The 15,184-nt window shown below is 45.3% G+C and overlaps 1 protein-coding gene and 1 long non-coding RNA gene across 2 annotated transcripts in view; one reads left to right on the top strand and one right to left on the bottom strand.

Annotated features, from left to right (window-relative positions):
* The window catches only part of LOC109313038, an 11,541-nt gene extending 7,958 nt beyond the window's left edge, over positions 1 to 3,583 (bottom strand). The window contains exons 1-2 of the mRNA XM_019539426.1: positions 2,492 to 3,583; positions 705 to 1,085 (exon numbers count right to left, since the gene is read on the bottom strand). Coding sequence (XP_019394971.1) covers positions 705 to 1,085; positions 2,492 to 2,552 — 442 coding nt within the window. The 5' untranslated portion in view covers positions 2,553 to 3,583. The remainder of the gene's footprint in view (positions 1 to 704; positions 1,086 to 2,491) is intronic.
* A 1,652-nt stretch (positions 3,584 to 5,235) lies between these two features.
* LOC109313039 lies at positions 5,236 to 15,115 on the top strand. Its single transcript, XR_002101955.1, has 3 exons — positions 5,236 to 5,247; positions 10,460 to 10,464; positions 15,030 to 15,115. It is a non-coding gene; the product is annotated as an uncharacterized LOC109313039 (long non-coding RNA).
* Positions 15,116 to 15,184: the final 69 nt, after the last annotated feature.

A 15,184-nucleotide genomic window follows, 5' to 3' on the forward strand; every position in this document is an offset into this window, starting at 1 on the left:
GGAAGGGGGCAATCTTCCATTAAAACTATCAGTGCTGGAAATATCTTCTTCAGTTTCCAAACTTCATCATAATTTACTAGTTAATTTATAAAACAGGTATGGTCATTCTTTAGAAAGAAAGTGTGAGTGAATATATAAACACAAAAATACAAACTTGTGAAATGAAATCTATATAGTCAGGAGTTTCAGCTAGTCTACACATCAGACCAGTTCCAGTGACCTGCAACTTCACAGCAGAGCCGACAGTGAAATCTAAGTGATAAACCTTAAATCTGAGGTAATGCTCAGGTAATATTCAAGTGAAGGGATGAGATAGACAAGCTACTCAAAATAGTTTAAATGTAATACTTCACATGAAATCCCAACCACTCAGAGCCGGACATGGGCAGGGCGAACTGGGCAGCTGCCCGGGATCCAGACAGAAAGGGGGCCCAAAAATGGTAATTTTTAAAATTATTATTATCGTTATCTCTGGTGAAGGGCAACCCGATACTAAAAGTTTGCCCGAAGCTACCAGGAGTCTAGGTACAGTGCTGCAACCACTGCAAGATAATATGGTAAAGAAACTTCCCAGTCATAAATATGCTTGCATCCTAGGGCTTGTCTGTTTTATAACAAGCAAGAGTGCTAAGATTTTTTTCATGGACACACTGCAGAGTCCCTATGGAGAAAAAGGAGCTGGAAAAACCACAAGAGAAACTCACCTCTCTGGACAATTAGATTAGTTGCATTTGTTTTTGAATAAATGTGAGGAGGCACTATTGTTACTTCACAGTAATACAGACCGCTGTCATTCACCCGTACCTCAGGGATTGAGAGAAAACTTATGTGCCTTTCAAAATCCAGCTGTCCCCTCAAATGGCCTTCAGTTACTGTTACAGTGGCACTGTCGTTGGGACGAGTCATCCTAATGCTCAGGATCCTTTTGAACGGGTTTGTGTGGCTCAGGGTATGCAGCCAGATTATCTCATGGAAAGTATTGTTGTGAGTGGGGTGTCCATTAAATGGACATTCAAAGGAGACAGGTTCCCCTTCAGCCACAGCGACTATCGGAGCAACTCCAGGGCATCTGAGAGCTCCAGCACCTTCAACAAAAAGTAGGAGTTAAAAGCAGACTTTGAACCAACTCTGAACCCTGTTACTGTGCAAGGGATGACCTTCTTGCATTCTACATTCATTTTATTTGGTTTTAATATTTTGGAGTTTATTAATTTAAACTCTAATAAAAGATTGACCACCCTCAGGAACAGATTCATCAACACAGTAGCCACAGCATAAACAAACCTAAGTCAGTTAAACTGACTTTTACCTAATCCCAAAGTAGCCCAAAAATAGCTCTTTGGAAGTTCAGCATTGTTACATAATCCCATTACAGTATACAGAGTGATTTTTATTTCTATCCATAGAGTTAGTCATATCATGAAGTATATTGCGAATACCGCCTGTATCTGATGCTAGCTCTGTTTTCTATATAATATCTTTATATACAGTAGACAATATAAACAGTATATATACCATAATATATATTTCTTCTCTAGGGAACTGTCAAATGACTTGGAAACATTCTTTACTACATTTTTGGAGATCAAAACAATATATTTTATTATACAATACTCCCCCAAGTTATAAACCAGCTTACCCAAGTGTTGAAGGCTACTTAGATAAGATTTACTTATCCATTGTACTATTCAATCTGCTATTACTGTGTAGGCCAAAAACTAATTTCATCTTTCTGGAGAGCCCCAAAGGAAAATGTTACCGAATAATATATTTAAAGTCAATGAATTTGTTTCCTTTTGGTAGAAGAAAAAGATATTTTTTTATATTTAAAAGAAACCAGATCTGGTCTATATTCCATGTTAATATTGCAGTTCATTCTACAATCATTAGTTATACTAATACTAAAACACACTTTGATAGCCATTAACAAATAATGTTCTTATGAGTACAAGGCAAAATAAAAGTAAGTTTGCTATTCCTCAGCTGGGCATTTTTTTCCATTCTTGCTGCCATGCATTTCAGCACAGGTTCTTTGTTAGCAAATATTTTATTCCTAATCTGAATTTGTTATAGTGTGTATGTCAAATTGCATAGACAATAACATTTTAAAGCTCTCCATTGGTACATCAGAAATAATTTAGTCAAACAATGTGTGAACAATGTGCGAATAGCACCTTCTTAATGAACAAAGACAGAAACAAGCCAAAAAGGCCATTTCAAACCCAGTTTTAAGCTCCTCAGAGCCCTGGGGGTATTTGACTCTCATGACATGTACAGATGTGTTGTGTGAATTCTGCGCCTCTCCAAGGGTCAAAGATGATTTTTTTCTGTGAATTTGTTGCAGGACCATCTACAATATTTTGTCTTTCTCGGTTTCCCCATCTCTGCCACCCCAGCTCCATTACAGCAGGTTCCCATCTACCTCCTTTACTGAGCAACATTCCCAGAAGACTAAAGCAGAAAAATAATTGGATAGTATAACTCTGCTTACCTAGGGAAAGGAATTCCCCCAGTAAAGAGGAAATCATCATCATCAAAATGGAGACAGCCATGGTTAACTCGTGTTCTCCTTCTCCAAAGCCTCACATTGCTCGCAGAGTCTGCAAACACCAATAATTGACACCAGAGGATGCAGCCAATGTGAGAGTCTGATTCTCTCACCTCAGCCAGACATGTGGTATGAAAGGGTGTGCTAAATAACCTAATTAGGACCCTGTTCTGCCCCCTAGTCTCAGAGAAAAGCGACATGTGCTTCATACGAGACATGTCCCACATCAATGCAAACCCAGCACCCTGACCTTTTAAGAAAGAACAACAATTACCTGGATGTAAGGTTCCTGTTCCTGCTTCCCCCAAACAGAAAGGGATCACCTGTTTCCCAGATAGGATTCCTCTATTAACAATCAATAAATAAAGAAATATATTTTTTGCAACTATCTAGTTGGTCTAATAAAAGATATCACCTTTTCCTCAGGCATTTTGGATGCCCCTCTTAAAAATGGCAGATTCCCCTGGAAGTATTTCCCCGCTCTTCTTGGCTTGACCCGTGACTCTTTCTCTCCCTTTTTCACAGTCTCTTGTCACTGTTGTCCATGCCTTCAACTACCACACTGATGGTCATTTCACTCAGCAGCCTCCCATCTCCTCCCCATCAGCCTCAAGAGTTGGTCCAGTTGTCTCACTCACAACTATGGCAGACCGTTGTGCCTTTCTCAGCCTACACAGCAAATGTTTGGGTTACTCTCTCAGGATGGAGGCCCAGGCCCCCTCTTGTACATTTACCTTTGCTAGGAAGCAATACTCTTACAATTTGAAGTGTGAGAGTCTTATTACCACTGTCAAGTAAATGAGAGAGATATTGAATTACCCAGAAGAGAGTCTGATGAAGGAGAAGGGAGTAGGATAAGAAGAAGGACAGAAGTGGCAGGCCTGGACAGTGATAGCCCAACCTAACCCTCTCCTCTTTTCTTGGTAGACGAGAGCGTCATGATGGGATAATGCTGTAGCTAAGGTCACTACACTTGGGAGCTGTGGAAGCAGTGAAAGCCAGGCCTCTGCGAGCACCTGAGGTTGAGCAGGGTGGGAGATAAGGTAGAAACTGAACCCTCCTGTGGGCAAGGAGGTGAAAAGAAGAAAGAGGCAGTCTGTACAGGGCAGAGGCCAAGAACCTATGGCCCACGAGCTGGATCTGGCTTGCAGATGGGTATGGGTTTGTGGTGGTGGGAAGAAGTAGCAGCAGCAGCCAGGTCCTAGCAGGGCCCAAGCATGGGGTAGGGAAAGGGTACACTTTACCAGGGCCTTGAGATCCAGGGCGGGGGGCCAGCCCAGGCTGCAGCCCTATTACCGTAAGGGGAAAAAAACCATGAGGCCTAATTGTAGGTCATGCTTTAGGATATGTACGGAAAGTTATGTGATACGTATATGGGGTCTCCACTGTGAGATTTGCTGGAGTCAATCAGAAGCAGAACATAGAGTGTGCTTGTCCAGTTAATTCTAGGACTTGTCATTTGAGAAACAAGGGATTCACGCTTCCCTGTAGGACATGCTTTCCCAAGAACTACAAGTCCCAGAGTCCCTTGTGCATATAGATGGAGAGGGGAGGGACAAAGTACCCTACAACCAGGGACATCGATCTCAGGGGATAGTGGAACCCACAGTGTTGTTGCTAGTAGGATTTACAGGCCCAAAAGTGAGTAATGAGTTAGGCCTGGTGGTGTAAACATTGCACAGATAAGAACTGAAATGGGGATAGGGTTAGTCCCTGGAAGGAAAGGACATTTCTTTCTCTCTCTTGCACACACACACCATGCCTGGCTATAAATACAAATCAGGCAGCCAGAAATGTAGGGAGGTAAAACAAAGAGATCTAAAAGAAGCTAAAGGATGCCAATCAATCCTTCAGTTTTTCAAAACAGATAAGACCTTTCTGCAGTCTGGCTCAGGCAATACACTAACTAGGGAAGTAGATGAACAAAAGCAAGATGGAAATGATTTTAATGTAGAGTTTGTGTGTGTGGCAACTGATGATGAAGAAAAACTGCCAGATGCATCGTGTGACTCCAATCTAATGCTTTCAAAAGATAGGTAATATCACCATTAAGAAAAAGGCTTACAAAAACAGGAGAGAGTAGTACTACGCTAGCTGATTCATGCTTTTTCAAAGACCCAGGCTTGTAGCCTGAACTGATAATAGCTTCTGTCCGTCAGAAAAATGTTCTATCTGGTGTCCTAACTTTTGAAGAAATGTGGACATTAGCAAAGTCAGTTCCAAAAGATGTTGGTGGGCATACGTTTCCTGAATTTCTTCTCAAATGCAAGACTTCCACTGGAGAACAGCTACCAAGAGACTGGCTTGTTTGGAGTCCTACCAATCAAGTGCTATATGGTTTTTCCAAGTCAGTTACTTTCTGAAGGGAGACAAAAACAATGCAATGTGCTGGCAAAAAGAAGGGTATTCACCAAATGTGAAAGAATGGCAAGAGCCATATAACGAACTTCCTGAACATGAAAAGAGCAGAGAACATAGAACTTGCTGCTGCCAGTGGAAGGAGTTACAGCCGTCACTGTCAGGTGGACATGGAGTGAGTGGACAGTGAGGTTCAAAAACAAATATTAACAGAGGCAACAAGATGGAAAGAAATATTGGAAAGATTGTTGGATGTTACCTTGTACCTTGCTTCAAGAGGTTTAGCATTTCAAGGAGATAATCTGATAGGTGACCCACACAATGGCAACTTTCTTGGAATTGTTGATTTAATAGCTCATTATGACAGCATCACTCATGACCCTTTGGCCAAAGTCAAACAGATGCAAACAAAGGGCAAAACAGTGCAAAGACAGACTCGTTATCTCTTATGGGAGAGTCAGAATGAGTTTATTGAATCATGCGGTAAGAGTGTGCAGAAGGCCATCCTTGCAGAGAGAGAAAAGGCCATTTATTATTCTGTCATATGTGATGCTACTCCTGATGTCTTTCACCAAGAACAACACATGTTGATATTCTGATTTGTAGTTCACAACAAAGGTACCGGTATACCTAACATTAAAGAAAGTTTTTTTGAGTTTATCAACTTTGATTTAAAAAATGCAGAACAGCTAGCTGAAATGCTGATTGCCAGCTTGAAGCGTCATAACATTCCTCTTGATGACTGTAGAGGTCAGGGTTTTGATAATGGCTCTAAGATGTCAGGGAAAATAAAAGGTGTTCAGGCCTGCATTATGTCCAAAAAAGAATTTGCTGTGTATTTTCCTTGAGCTTCCCATTCGCCTACCTGCTTCTGACCTCATCTTGGTCATTCTGGCTGTCAAACACTAGTATAGGGGATTCACCAAAGAGACGGTAAATCAATGAAGTTAGATAAGTCAAAATATTAACCATTGTGTGCACAGTTAAAATGTGCCTCATAAATACAAGAGCCTAACAAGCAGAGTAATGGATGGCAATTAGAGGTGTGTGAAATGAGCCATTGACACAGCTTTAAATGTTTTTTCTACATACCTCGATGTACCAAGCGCGACTTGTGAATGCTGCAATGCTGGGGCGCATGGAGCATCCCACAGGAGTGCAGCAGCCCCCCCGCATGCTCAGCAACGAACCCAGAAGTGGACCAGAAGTACTTCCAGTCCACTTCCAGGTCCATCAGGGAGCGCACAGGGCCCCCTCCCCCACGCCTCCCCAGCTCAGCAATCAGCCATGGGGGGACCCCAGGTGCCCCCCAGGCCCAGGAGGCATGAGTTGCCAAGCCAGAGGGGTGTGGGGAGGGGGGCCCTGGCATGCTCCCCAGAGGACCCAGAAGTGGACTGGAAGTGCTTCTGGTTCACTTCCTAGTCCACTGCCAAGCACACTGGGGAGCCCCCTGCCCTTCTGTGGGACACTCCATGCACCCCAGTATCACAGCATTCACCAGCTGCCTGGTACCTTGAGCTATGCATTTAAAGCTGTGTCTATGTCCAAATCACCAAATCTTTCCAAATCTCTCTCAGTTGATTCAGAGGGTTCCGATTTGATCTGGAGAGATTAAAGGGTCTCCTGATTTGATTTGGATTTGGAGATTTGGCCACCAAATCAGGCCAAATCTCTGCCAAATTGAATCAGCTTCACACAACCCTAATAGCAATAGGTGAAGTTGAAACAGGCAGCAGACAGAGGTGCAGGAGGTCAGTCCAGACAGCAGAGGGGAGACACCAGTAACAGAGCATAGGAGCAACAGAACCTGGACTCCCACAGAAAGGAACAGGCCAAACAGATGGTATACATGCAAGGATACAAACCTCTGAAATTTGAGGCCTGATTCAGACATTAGCAATCCTGTTACTACAAAAAGTATTGGGGAGATTATCTATTAACACATTGGTGCTAAAGACCTCAATCAGAGATCCAACACTCATAGATTCATGGATTCATAGATGCTGGGGTTGGAAGGGACCTCAACAGGTCATTGAGTATGACTCCTCTGCCCAGGCAGGAAAGAGTGCTGGGGTAAGATGACACCAGCCAGATGCCTATCCCACCTGCTCATAAAGACTTCCAAGGTAGGGGAGAGCACCACCTCCCTTGGAAGCCCATTCCAAATTTTGGCCACTCTTACCATGAAGAAGTTTTTCCTGATATCTAGCCTAAATCTGCTCTCTGTCAGTTTGTGACCATTGTTCCATGTTACCCCAAGAGGCTCCCTGGTGAACAGAGCATCTCTGATCCCTTGCTGTGTTCCCCTAATGAATTTATAAGTGGCCACAAGATCTCCTGTCAGCCTTCTCTTGCAAAGGCTGAAGGGGTCCAGGTCCTTCAGTCTCTCCTCATAGGGCTTGTCCTGTAAGCCCCTAACCATACGAGTGGCCCTTCTCTGAACCCTCTCGAGTCTATCAACATCCTTGAAGTACAGCGCCCAAAACTGGATGCAGTACTCCAACTGTGGTCTGACCAATGCTGCATAGAAGGGAAGTATCGTCTCCTTGGATCTTTGTCATGCATCTCCTGATGCATGATAAAGTGCAGTTAGCTTTGCTGATGATTTCGTCATGCTGATAACTCATGTTCATCTTGGAGTCCACTATGACTCCAAGATCCCTTTCCGCTTCTGTGCTGCTGAGAGGGTCACTTCCCAACCAGTAGGTGTGCTAGATATTTCTGCACCCTAGGTGCAGCACTCTGCACTTGTCCTTGTTGTACTGCCCAGTTTTCTAACCTGTCTGACTGCAATTGGTCCCTACCCTCCAGAGTGTGCACTTCACTCCTAATTTAGTATTGTCCGCAAACTTGGACAGAGTACACTTCACACCAACGTCCAAGTCACTGATGAAGATATTGAAGAGTACAGGTCCAAGGACCAAAGCCTGCGGGATCCCACTACCCACATCCTTCCAGGTCAATACCAACCCATCTACTACCACTCTCTGGGTGCAACCGCTAAGCCAATTGCCACCCACCGGACCATGTAAACATCTATGTCACAGCCTCTTCATTTATTTATGAGAATGGGATGAGATACTGTATTGAAGGCCTTGCTAAAATCCAAGAAAATGACATCCACCTCTACTCCTGAGTTTAAGCATTTTGTGACCCTGTCATAAAACAAAACCAGACTGGTCAGGCATGATCTACCTGCTACAAATCTGTGCTGGTTTCCCTGCTGCATTATTTTTCCCTCTGGGCTCCCACAAATATGAGCCTTCATAATCTTTTCAAAGACCTTTCCAAGAATAGAGGTGAGACTGACTGGCCTATAATTACTCGGTTCCTCCTTCCTCCCTTTCTTGAAAATAGGGACCACATTGGCCCTTTTCCAGTCCTCTGGGACCTGACCCGAGCGCCACAAGTGCTCAAACAGCCATGCCAGTGGTTCTGCTATGACACCAGCCAATTCCTTCAGTACCCTCAGATGTAGCTCATCCGGACCTGCTGACTAAACACATCCAGTCCATCCAAGTGACTCTGCACCAAGTCAGCGTCGACAGTCGGTTGGCTGGTGTCTCGATGCCCATCTAAGAACCCAGTAGGAGACTTATCTTGAGCCCTGTTCAGGAACACTGAGGCAAACAACTCATTGAAGAGCTCAGCCTTGTCCCCCCTCTCTGTCACTAATTGCTCCTCTTTGTTCAGTAGGGATCCTATGCTGCCCTGCTCCTTCCTTTTACTCCCTACATACCTAAAAAAAGACATTTTGTTGTCTTTAATTTCTGTTGCTAGCCTCAGCTGTGTTGTTGCTTTGGCCTTTCTAATTGCCTCCCTGCAAATGCGGGCCAAGTAGGTATACTCCTCCTTGGTAGCTTCCCCATTTCCACCACCTACATGCTTTCTTTTTTGCCCTTAGGCTCCCCTGGATTCCCCTGTTTAGCCAAGGAAGGTTTTTGGCTGCTTTCCCCCTTTTTCCTCGTACTGGGATAGTCTCCCTCTGTGCCCAAAGAATCGCTTCCTTTAGGAACGACCACCCTTCCTGGACTCCCATCTTGCCAATACTCTTCTCCTGCAGTGCATCATTGACTAGACTCCTAAGCACACTGCAGTTAGCCTTCCTAAAGTCAAACACTTCCACCCTACTAGTTACCTTACCCACCCTATGCTATATGGTAAATTTGTTTAATTGGTGGTCACTGTCCCCAAGGTGACCATGAATCTGCAGTTTCCCTACCAGGTCCTCCCCTGTAGCCAACACCAAGTCCAATAAGGCATTCCCCCTAGTGGGACCATATACCTCCTGCGTTAGGTGAAGGTCCTGCACCCAGGTTAAGAACCTACGTGAACGGTTGGATTTGGCAGACTGCTCCTCCCAGCAGATGTCAGGGTAGTTTAGGTCCCCCATGACAACCACATCCCTAGACCGTACAGCCTCTGAAAGCTGCCTCAAGAATGCCAAGGCTAGCTTTTCCTCTTGGTGTGGTGGTCTGTAGCAGACCCCCACCACCAAGTCCCTTTCCCTCAACCTCCATGTATCCTAATCCACAATGCCTCAACTTTCTCCTCTTCTGATCCCATTTTGATGAGGGTAGATGTATAATGCTCCTTTACATAGAGAGCAGCCCCATGTCCTCTTCTCCCTACTCTGACCCTTCTGTACAACCTGTAGCCCTCAATGTGTACCACCCAGTCATTGGTAGGGCCCCACCAGGTTTCCATTAGCCCCACTAAATCGAACTTACTATCTTCACACAGAAGTGTGAGTTCTTCCTGCTTGTTTCCCATGCTCTTAGCATTAGTATAGTTGAGCCCTCCGAATGGTGCCTTTCGTGCCCCCCTGTTCTGATGCCCAAAGGACCCCTTGGTACTTACTGCTGATGGTACTTACCTGGGGTATACTGCTGATGGTACTTACCTGGGGTGTACTATACTCCTCACAGGTCACTGCTTGCTGGTGCCATGCTGGAACAAGGGTTTTGGTGCTAACTTTGTGGAAATTATGTCCTTTTCAGAGTTACAAATCCCTCTTCTTGAAGCACCCCCAGTTCCCTCAAATTAAAATACAATGCAGAAGCAATCCTGCTCTGCCTGTGATGACTGCCCAGATCACGCCACAAGCAGCTGTCTGTGGCCAGGGACAGACATTACACTTTAACCAGAATAAGTGATCAGAAACTGGTCTATACCCATTACAGAACAGAAGTCTGGCACACATGGACTATGTTTAAAATGGAAGAAACTAGTCTAAGATTTGCACCCCCTGCAAAGGGCGAACGTGTGTTCTGCTCACTACCGATCTACATTAAGTCACTTAGAGAAAATAGCATAACTTACATTGATTCTGCCTCAGCCTTTTCAATTGTCTGTACCTAGCCTGTGAAGCTCTCATTTAACCATAAGCAGGTATTGCCCTTCTGCGGTGGCTCAGGGAATTTATTCTTCTGCATCTGTGACTGACTCGCTGGCTCTCTGGGCTTAGGAGACTGTGAATGCAATCGGTGGTGCAAAACCCACCAATCAGAGACAGGCAGGGAAGGAGCCACCAGGAGAGTCCACTCCCCTGAGTGGGAGTGGGCTTAATTGGGAACTGCAGTTGCACCCCCCGATTAGTTCATTTTCAATCTGGGCGTGGAACCCCAGAAGGCGTTATAAGCAGCCGCTTGCCAAGCATGCAGCACAGGCAGCGAGGGATGAAGAAGAAGGCAGAGGTCCCAGGGCTATAAAGAGCTGGTAGAGCTGCCCAGCAGGCATATCCAACTACCCAGAAGAGCCCGAAAGATTCTGCACACTGGACGGAAGTGGTGGGCAGTGCAGGGATCGCTGCATGGACAGTCTGCAAGGGACCAGGATCCTGGGAGCCGCAGCAAGGCAGCTTGGGTCTCCAACCCCGGCACAAGGCTGGGCTGCAGTGCAGGTGTTGCTGCACAGAGGGTCCGCCAGGGACCAGGACCCTGGGAGCCATAGCGAGGCGGCTCGGGTCTCCAACCATGGCGTGAGTTCAAGAACAGAGCCAGTGCTACCACGGGGTGAGTCATTGCAGGGCATAAGGCCCTGCAGGAGGAGGGGTGGGGTGGTCTGGACCCATTCCCTGCAGTGGGTCCTCAAGGGCCCCAGGAATGGAGCGGTTCCCAAGCGCAGGGAGCAGCATTCAGAGCGGCCCAGCCCTGGGCATGCACAAGGTGGCCCAGGCCTGCAACTCCCCCTGAGAAGGACTGAGCCACTGGGACGTGTGAGCAAATCACACCACTCCTCTAAGTCCGGGAACTGAGCCCTCCCTTGGAGAAACATTAGCCAAGCCAGGGAGCTTATGAACACTGTCCCACCCGGCTCCTTGGGACATGGGAGTCAGTGGAGCACTGGGTCTCCCACTGGGGAGTGACACTCAGAAAGGTAACCTCAATAGAGAAGCAGGAGGAAGAGACCCCCTAGAGAAGGGCAACCACTAGAGAACTCTCATGTCTCATATTCTGGAGTGTTTATTGATTGTTTAATACACGCTATGCATTTTTGGAGTATTTATTAACTGTTAACTGTATGCCTTGTATTTTAGAGTGCCATTTATTGTTGTACCATTTGGGACCATTATGCTTACCTGGTCGTATTTAGGTATGTATATAGTTAGAGTTATATGTGTGTGTAACCTGTAAATACTCACTTCAGTTCACTATCTTTTTATATACATATATTACATTTGTACCTCGTTAAGCATCACTTTCTCTTCCTCCTCTATTGAGACATGAGAGGTGGGAAAGAACTGTGAGTAGACTGCAGTTTCCACCTCTAGCATGTGTGCCCTGCTGGCTTTCCCCTTCTGTTAATGAGGTGGGGACACACTCTGGGGACACCCAAGTTACACTTGTGAGGAAACCACTGAGATTAGAGGGAGTTCTCTCATTCACTAACATATTATTACAAACATAGATGAAGAGTTCAGGTTTTTTAGGTTATAATCGCTGAAAAATGTGTGTTTTTTATGGAGCATGTATGAATTAGTTGTTCATGAGGATGCAGATATCAGACTGTGCTACATGTGATCTTAGGTCATGATTTCCTTAAATTTTAATGTCTGAGGTTGAGACTATTTTATGGATATATTTTATGGATATATTCTCTTGAATTAGCTGTCCTTTGTTAATGCTTCTAGAATAAGTTATGGATAAGACATCCCTCTTCTGCAGTCAGCCTGGTTTTGTGCCACTGCTGACTTCCAGTGTCTAGGTCACCGAGGCAGGAGCTGGAGCAGACAGGACAGTGCTATGGCTTACCAAGGTCCTGGCAGCTTGGAAATAAACAAGGTAAGTAAGGAATACCCTGAGTGCAAAGACCTAGGACTGATATATGGTGCCAACAGAACCAACATCAGGTTTATGAGAGCAGAGACAAAACTGTGGTCTGCTCCCTTCATCTACCAGCACATTGGAAATCTTGCACTAACTTAGCCTAGCAGGGTCTCTCTGACCCCAGGCAATAGCCCTGGCTGCTCATCCCTGAAACTAAAACAATGGAACAAAATGCTTCAGCTTGTTCCTTTCAGCACAGGCCTCGCTCCACCCTCTGCCCAGTAGGGGCATGCAAAGCAGGCCCTGTTCGATTTGGATTTGGCTTGAATCAGGGACAGTGATTTGATTAGTTGATTTGGATCACTGTCCCTGGTTCGATTCAGCTGAATCCAGTTTGGCCCGAATCAGAGACAGTGATTCAATTCGTTGATTCACATCACTGTCCCTGATTTGATTCGGCTGAATCCAAATCAGAAGAGTCAATGCTGATTTGGAGAATCAGCGATTCGGCCATAGACACAGCTTTGAATGTTTTTTCTACATACCTCGAGATACTAGCACGGCTTGTGAACACTGTGATGCTGGGACACATGGAGCATCCCACAGGAGTGTGGGGGCGCCCTCAAAACCCACCGAATCATATCTAAAAATCAGCTAATATCATTTGATGAGCTAGACCTGAGACAAAACGATGGGTGGGGCTGTTACTGGGGCCTACTGAAGTCATTCCCACCTGTTCATTAAAGCCCTTTCCTCCCATCTTTCTGCGACAATGTGGGCTTCTTCTAGCTAAAGATATTCTCTGGGTTTATTTCATTCTCTCAACATACCATGATTTTTTCCGTTACTGTTTTGTAGGTAATGTGTTTAACACTCATAATTGGTTAATGTGCTATTACTAGTAAAAAGCACTAGAGGGCACCTCGTAACAGTTTTACTCTCCTGTTTTTCTGCTACTAAATTACAGCCGGGGGCAGTTTAGGAAAGTAACTTGTGATTGCTTTAGTTTTTTTCAGGGGGCTTTAGGTTAGACTCCTCTCACTGCCCCAATTTTCTGCTGTTCAGGAATGCATTTGCAGGTGCTCTCCCCAAGAAATGCCCTAGCTTCGTCAGTTGTGGGGACATGGGGTGAGACTGGTTAGCTTTTGGTTGCAGTTCCATAAATTACCTCCCCCCTCCCGCCCCGCCTGCACAGCAGCCAATATACGCCCCCCGCCCCCGTCGAGCCGTTGGGATGTGGGGGCTTTGACCCCATGGTCCAGGTGGTGGTCTCTCACTGGCACAAATTTTCCACTGATCAGCGAAGCATTTTCGGGTGCTGTCAGGGAGAAATATACTGGCTTGGTCAATTTGGGGGCGCAGCAGCAATTTTATAACAGTTACTTTTGGGGGTTGCTTTTTTAAACCTTGTTGTCCAAGCCGGTCCTTTTTAACACTTTTCTCTCACATGGGAATGGTGATTACCTTCCTCATTAACATAACAACACTCAGGGGGTGAATGCTTTGCCGTAGGGAGTCGTCACCTTTATAACTATGGGAACACAGGCGGAAACATGGAAACAGTTCAGACAGTCAGCTACTGCTCCCTGCAGCCCACTGTTGTCTTTGCCTACCACAGCCTACCCCAAATCCTCCTCCCCCTGGGCATACCCATTTTTTCCCCCACCAATGTGTACATTCCCGCAGTCAGTCATGGGCCTGCCCTCTCAACCAGACCCATTTCCAGGGACCCCCACCACCCCAAATGGAAACACAGCAATCACCATCTCTGACTGAGCAAAGACTTTTTTATATATATTCATACAGAGTCATCAGTGCATCCTCAGAGAGTTCAATTACAAACGGCCTAAGTTTTTCCTTTGTCCTCTGGCAGCTCACTCTATCCTCACCAGCCAGCCACAGAAGCCAGCTGGTGTGGTGCACGCAAAGACCTTTTGTCATGATTCTGACAAATCAGGCATGCTTTCATCTCCCCATAGCTGCCCGTCGTTTTACTCAGAATTTAGTTGTAAGTCTCTGACAGTCTCCAGATGTAATATTTCCTCTTGTACAAATGTGTCGAACACATCCAGCACTTCCATCAGCATGCTAAGCCTCAAAGATGAAAAGCTGTCATGAAATTCCATCAAGGGTGTCTCTAGTGGGTTATGGAATAGAGAAAGATCCCACACAATTTACTGGTTCGTTTGACGGGGGAGTATGTGGTTGACTGCACGATTTCACAATGGTTGCACACTTAATTCATACAACACCATTTTATTTTAAAATTCCTTGCTATACATATAACACTGCTTAGCTTTAAGAAATCCTTCCCAAACAATGCTATAAGATTTAGTATTACAAAAACAACTACCATTACAAGTAAAGGTTATTTCTCATGGTATACATAAAATCCTAGAATTTTGAGAAACCAAATCCCCAGATATACTTTCATCCTTTAGTGATGGTTTTAGGGTTGGTCTTAGCCGTGATAGGAACAAGGCCCCTTCCTTCGGTCCCGCTCGGGCGCTCCACGGCTTCAGCGTGAATGGGAGCTCTTGTTCACGGAGAGGGTGGTTCAGGGGATCAGTCTGATCCGACCTGCACTTGCGATTCTTCCTTCGGTGTTCTGCAAGTGAGCTTACCTCCAAACTGGACTATAGGTTACAGGTTATATACTGGGTGAGTTGCCATCTTGGGCCCCTCCTACCCAAACCTGTCACTACTCCCAAATTTGGGCTCAGATCTTTATTCAACAGATTCCTTTCCTGGGTAATCAGATTGTCTTCTTTCTTTTTGGAGATTTTCCACAACACTGCAGTGACCTATCTTTCCCAACCCGCTTTTGAAAGCCCCTAAGGTTTGATCTCTCAGAGTGTTTGCTTAAGGGTCGTTTTTAGGTTAACTTTGTTAAAGGCCTCTAAAGATAAAACCCAAGAACTAAGACTTTCAGCACGTAGGCAAAAACAAGCAATGAGCCTAGATACAAAGATGAAACTTGCCTTTTTTCTAAACTGGCTAATGGGTATTT

Source organism: Crocodylus porosus, unplaced genomic scaffold, assembly GCF_001723895.1.
Source record: "Crocodylus porosus isolate Cpor-Errol unplaced genomic scaffold, CroPor_comp1, whole genome shotgun sequence".
Classification (NCBI taxonomy): Eukaryota; Metazoa; Chordata; order Crocodylia; family Crocodylidae; genus Crocodylus; species Crocodylus porosus.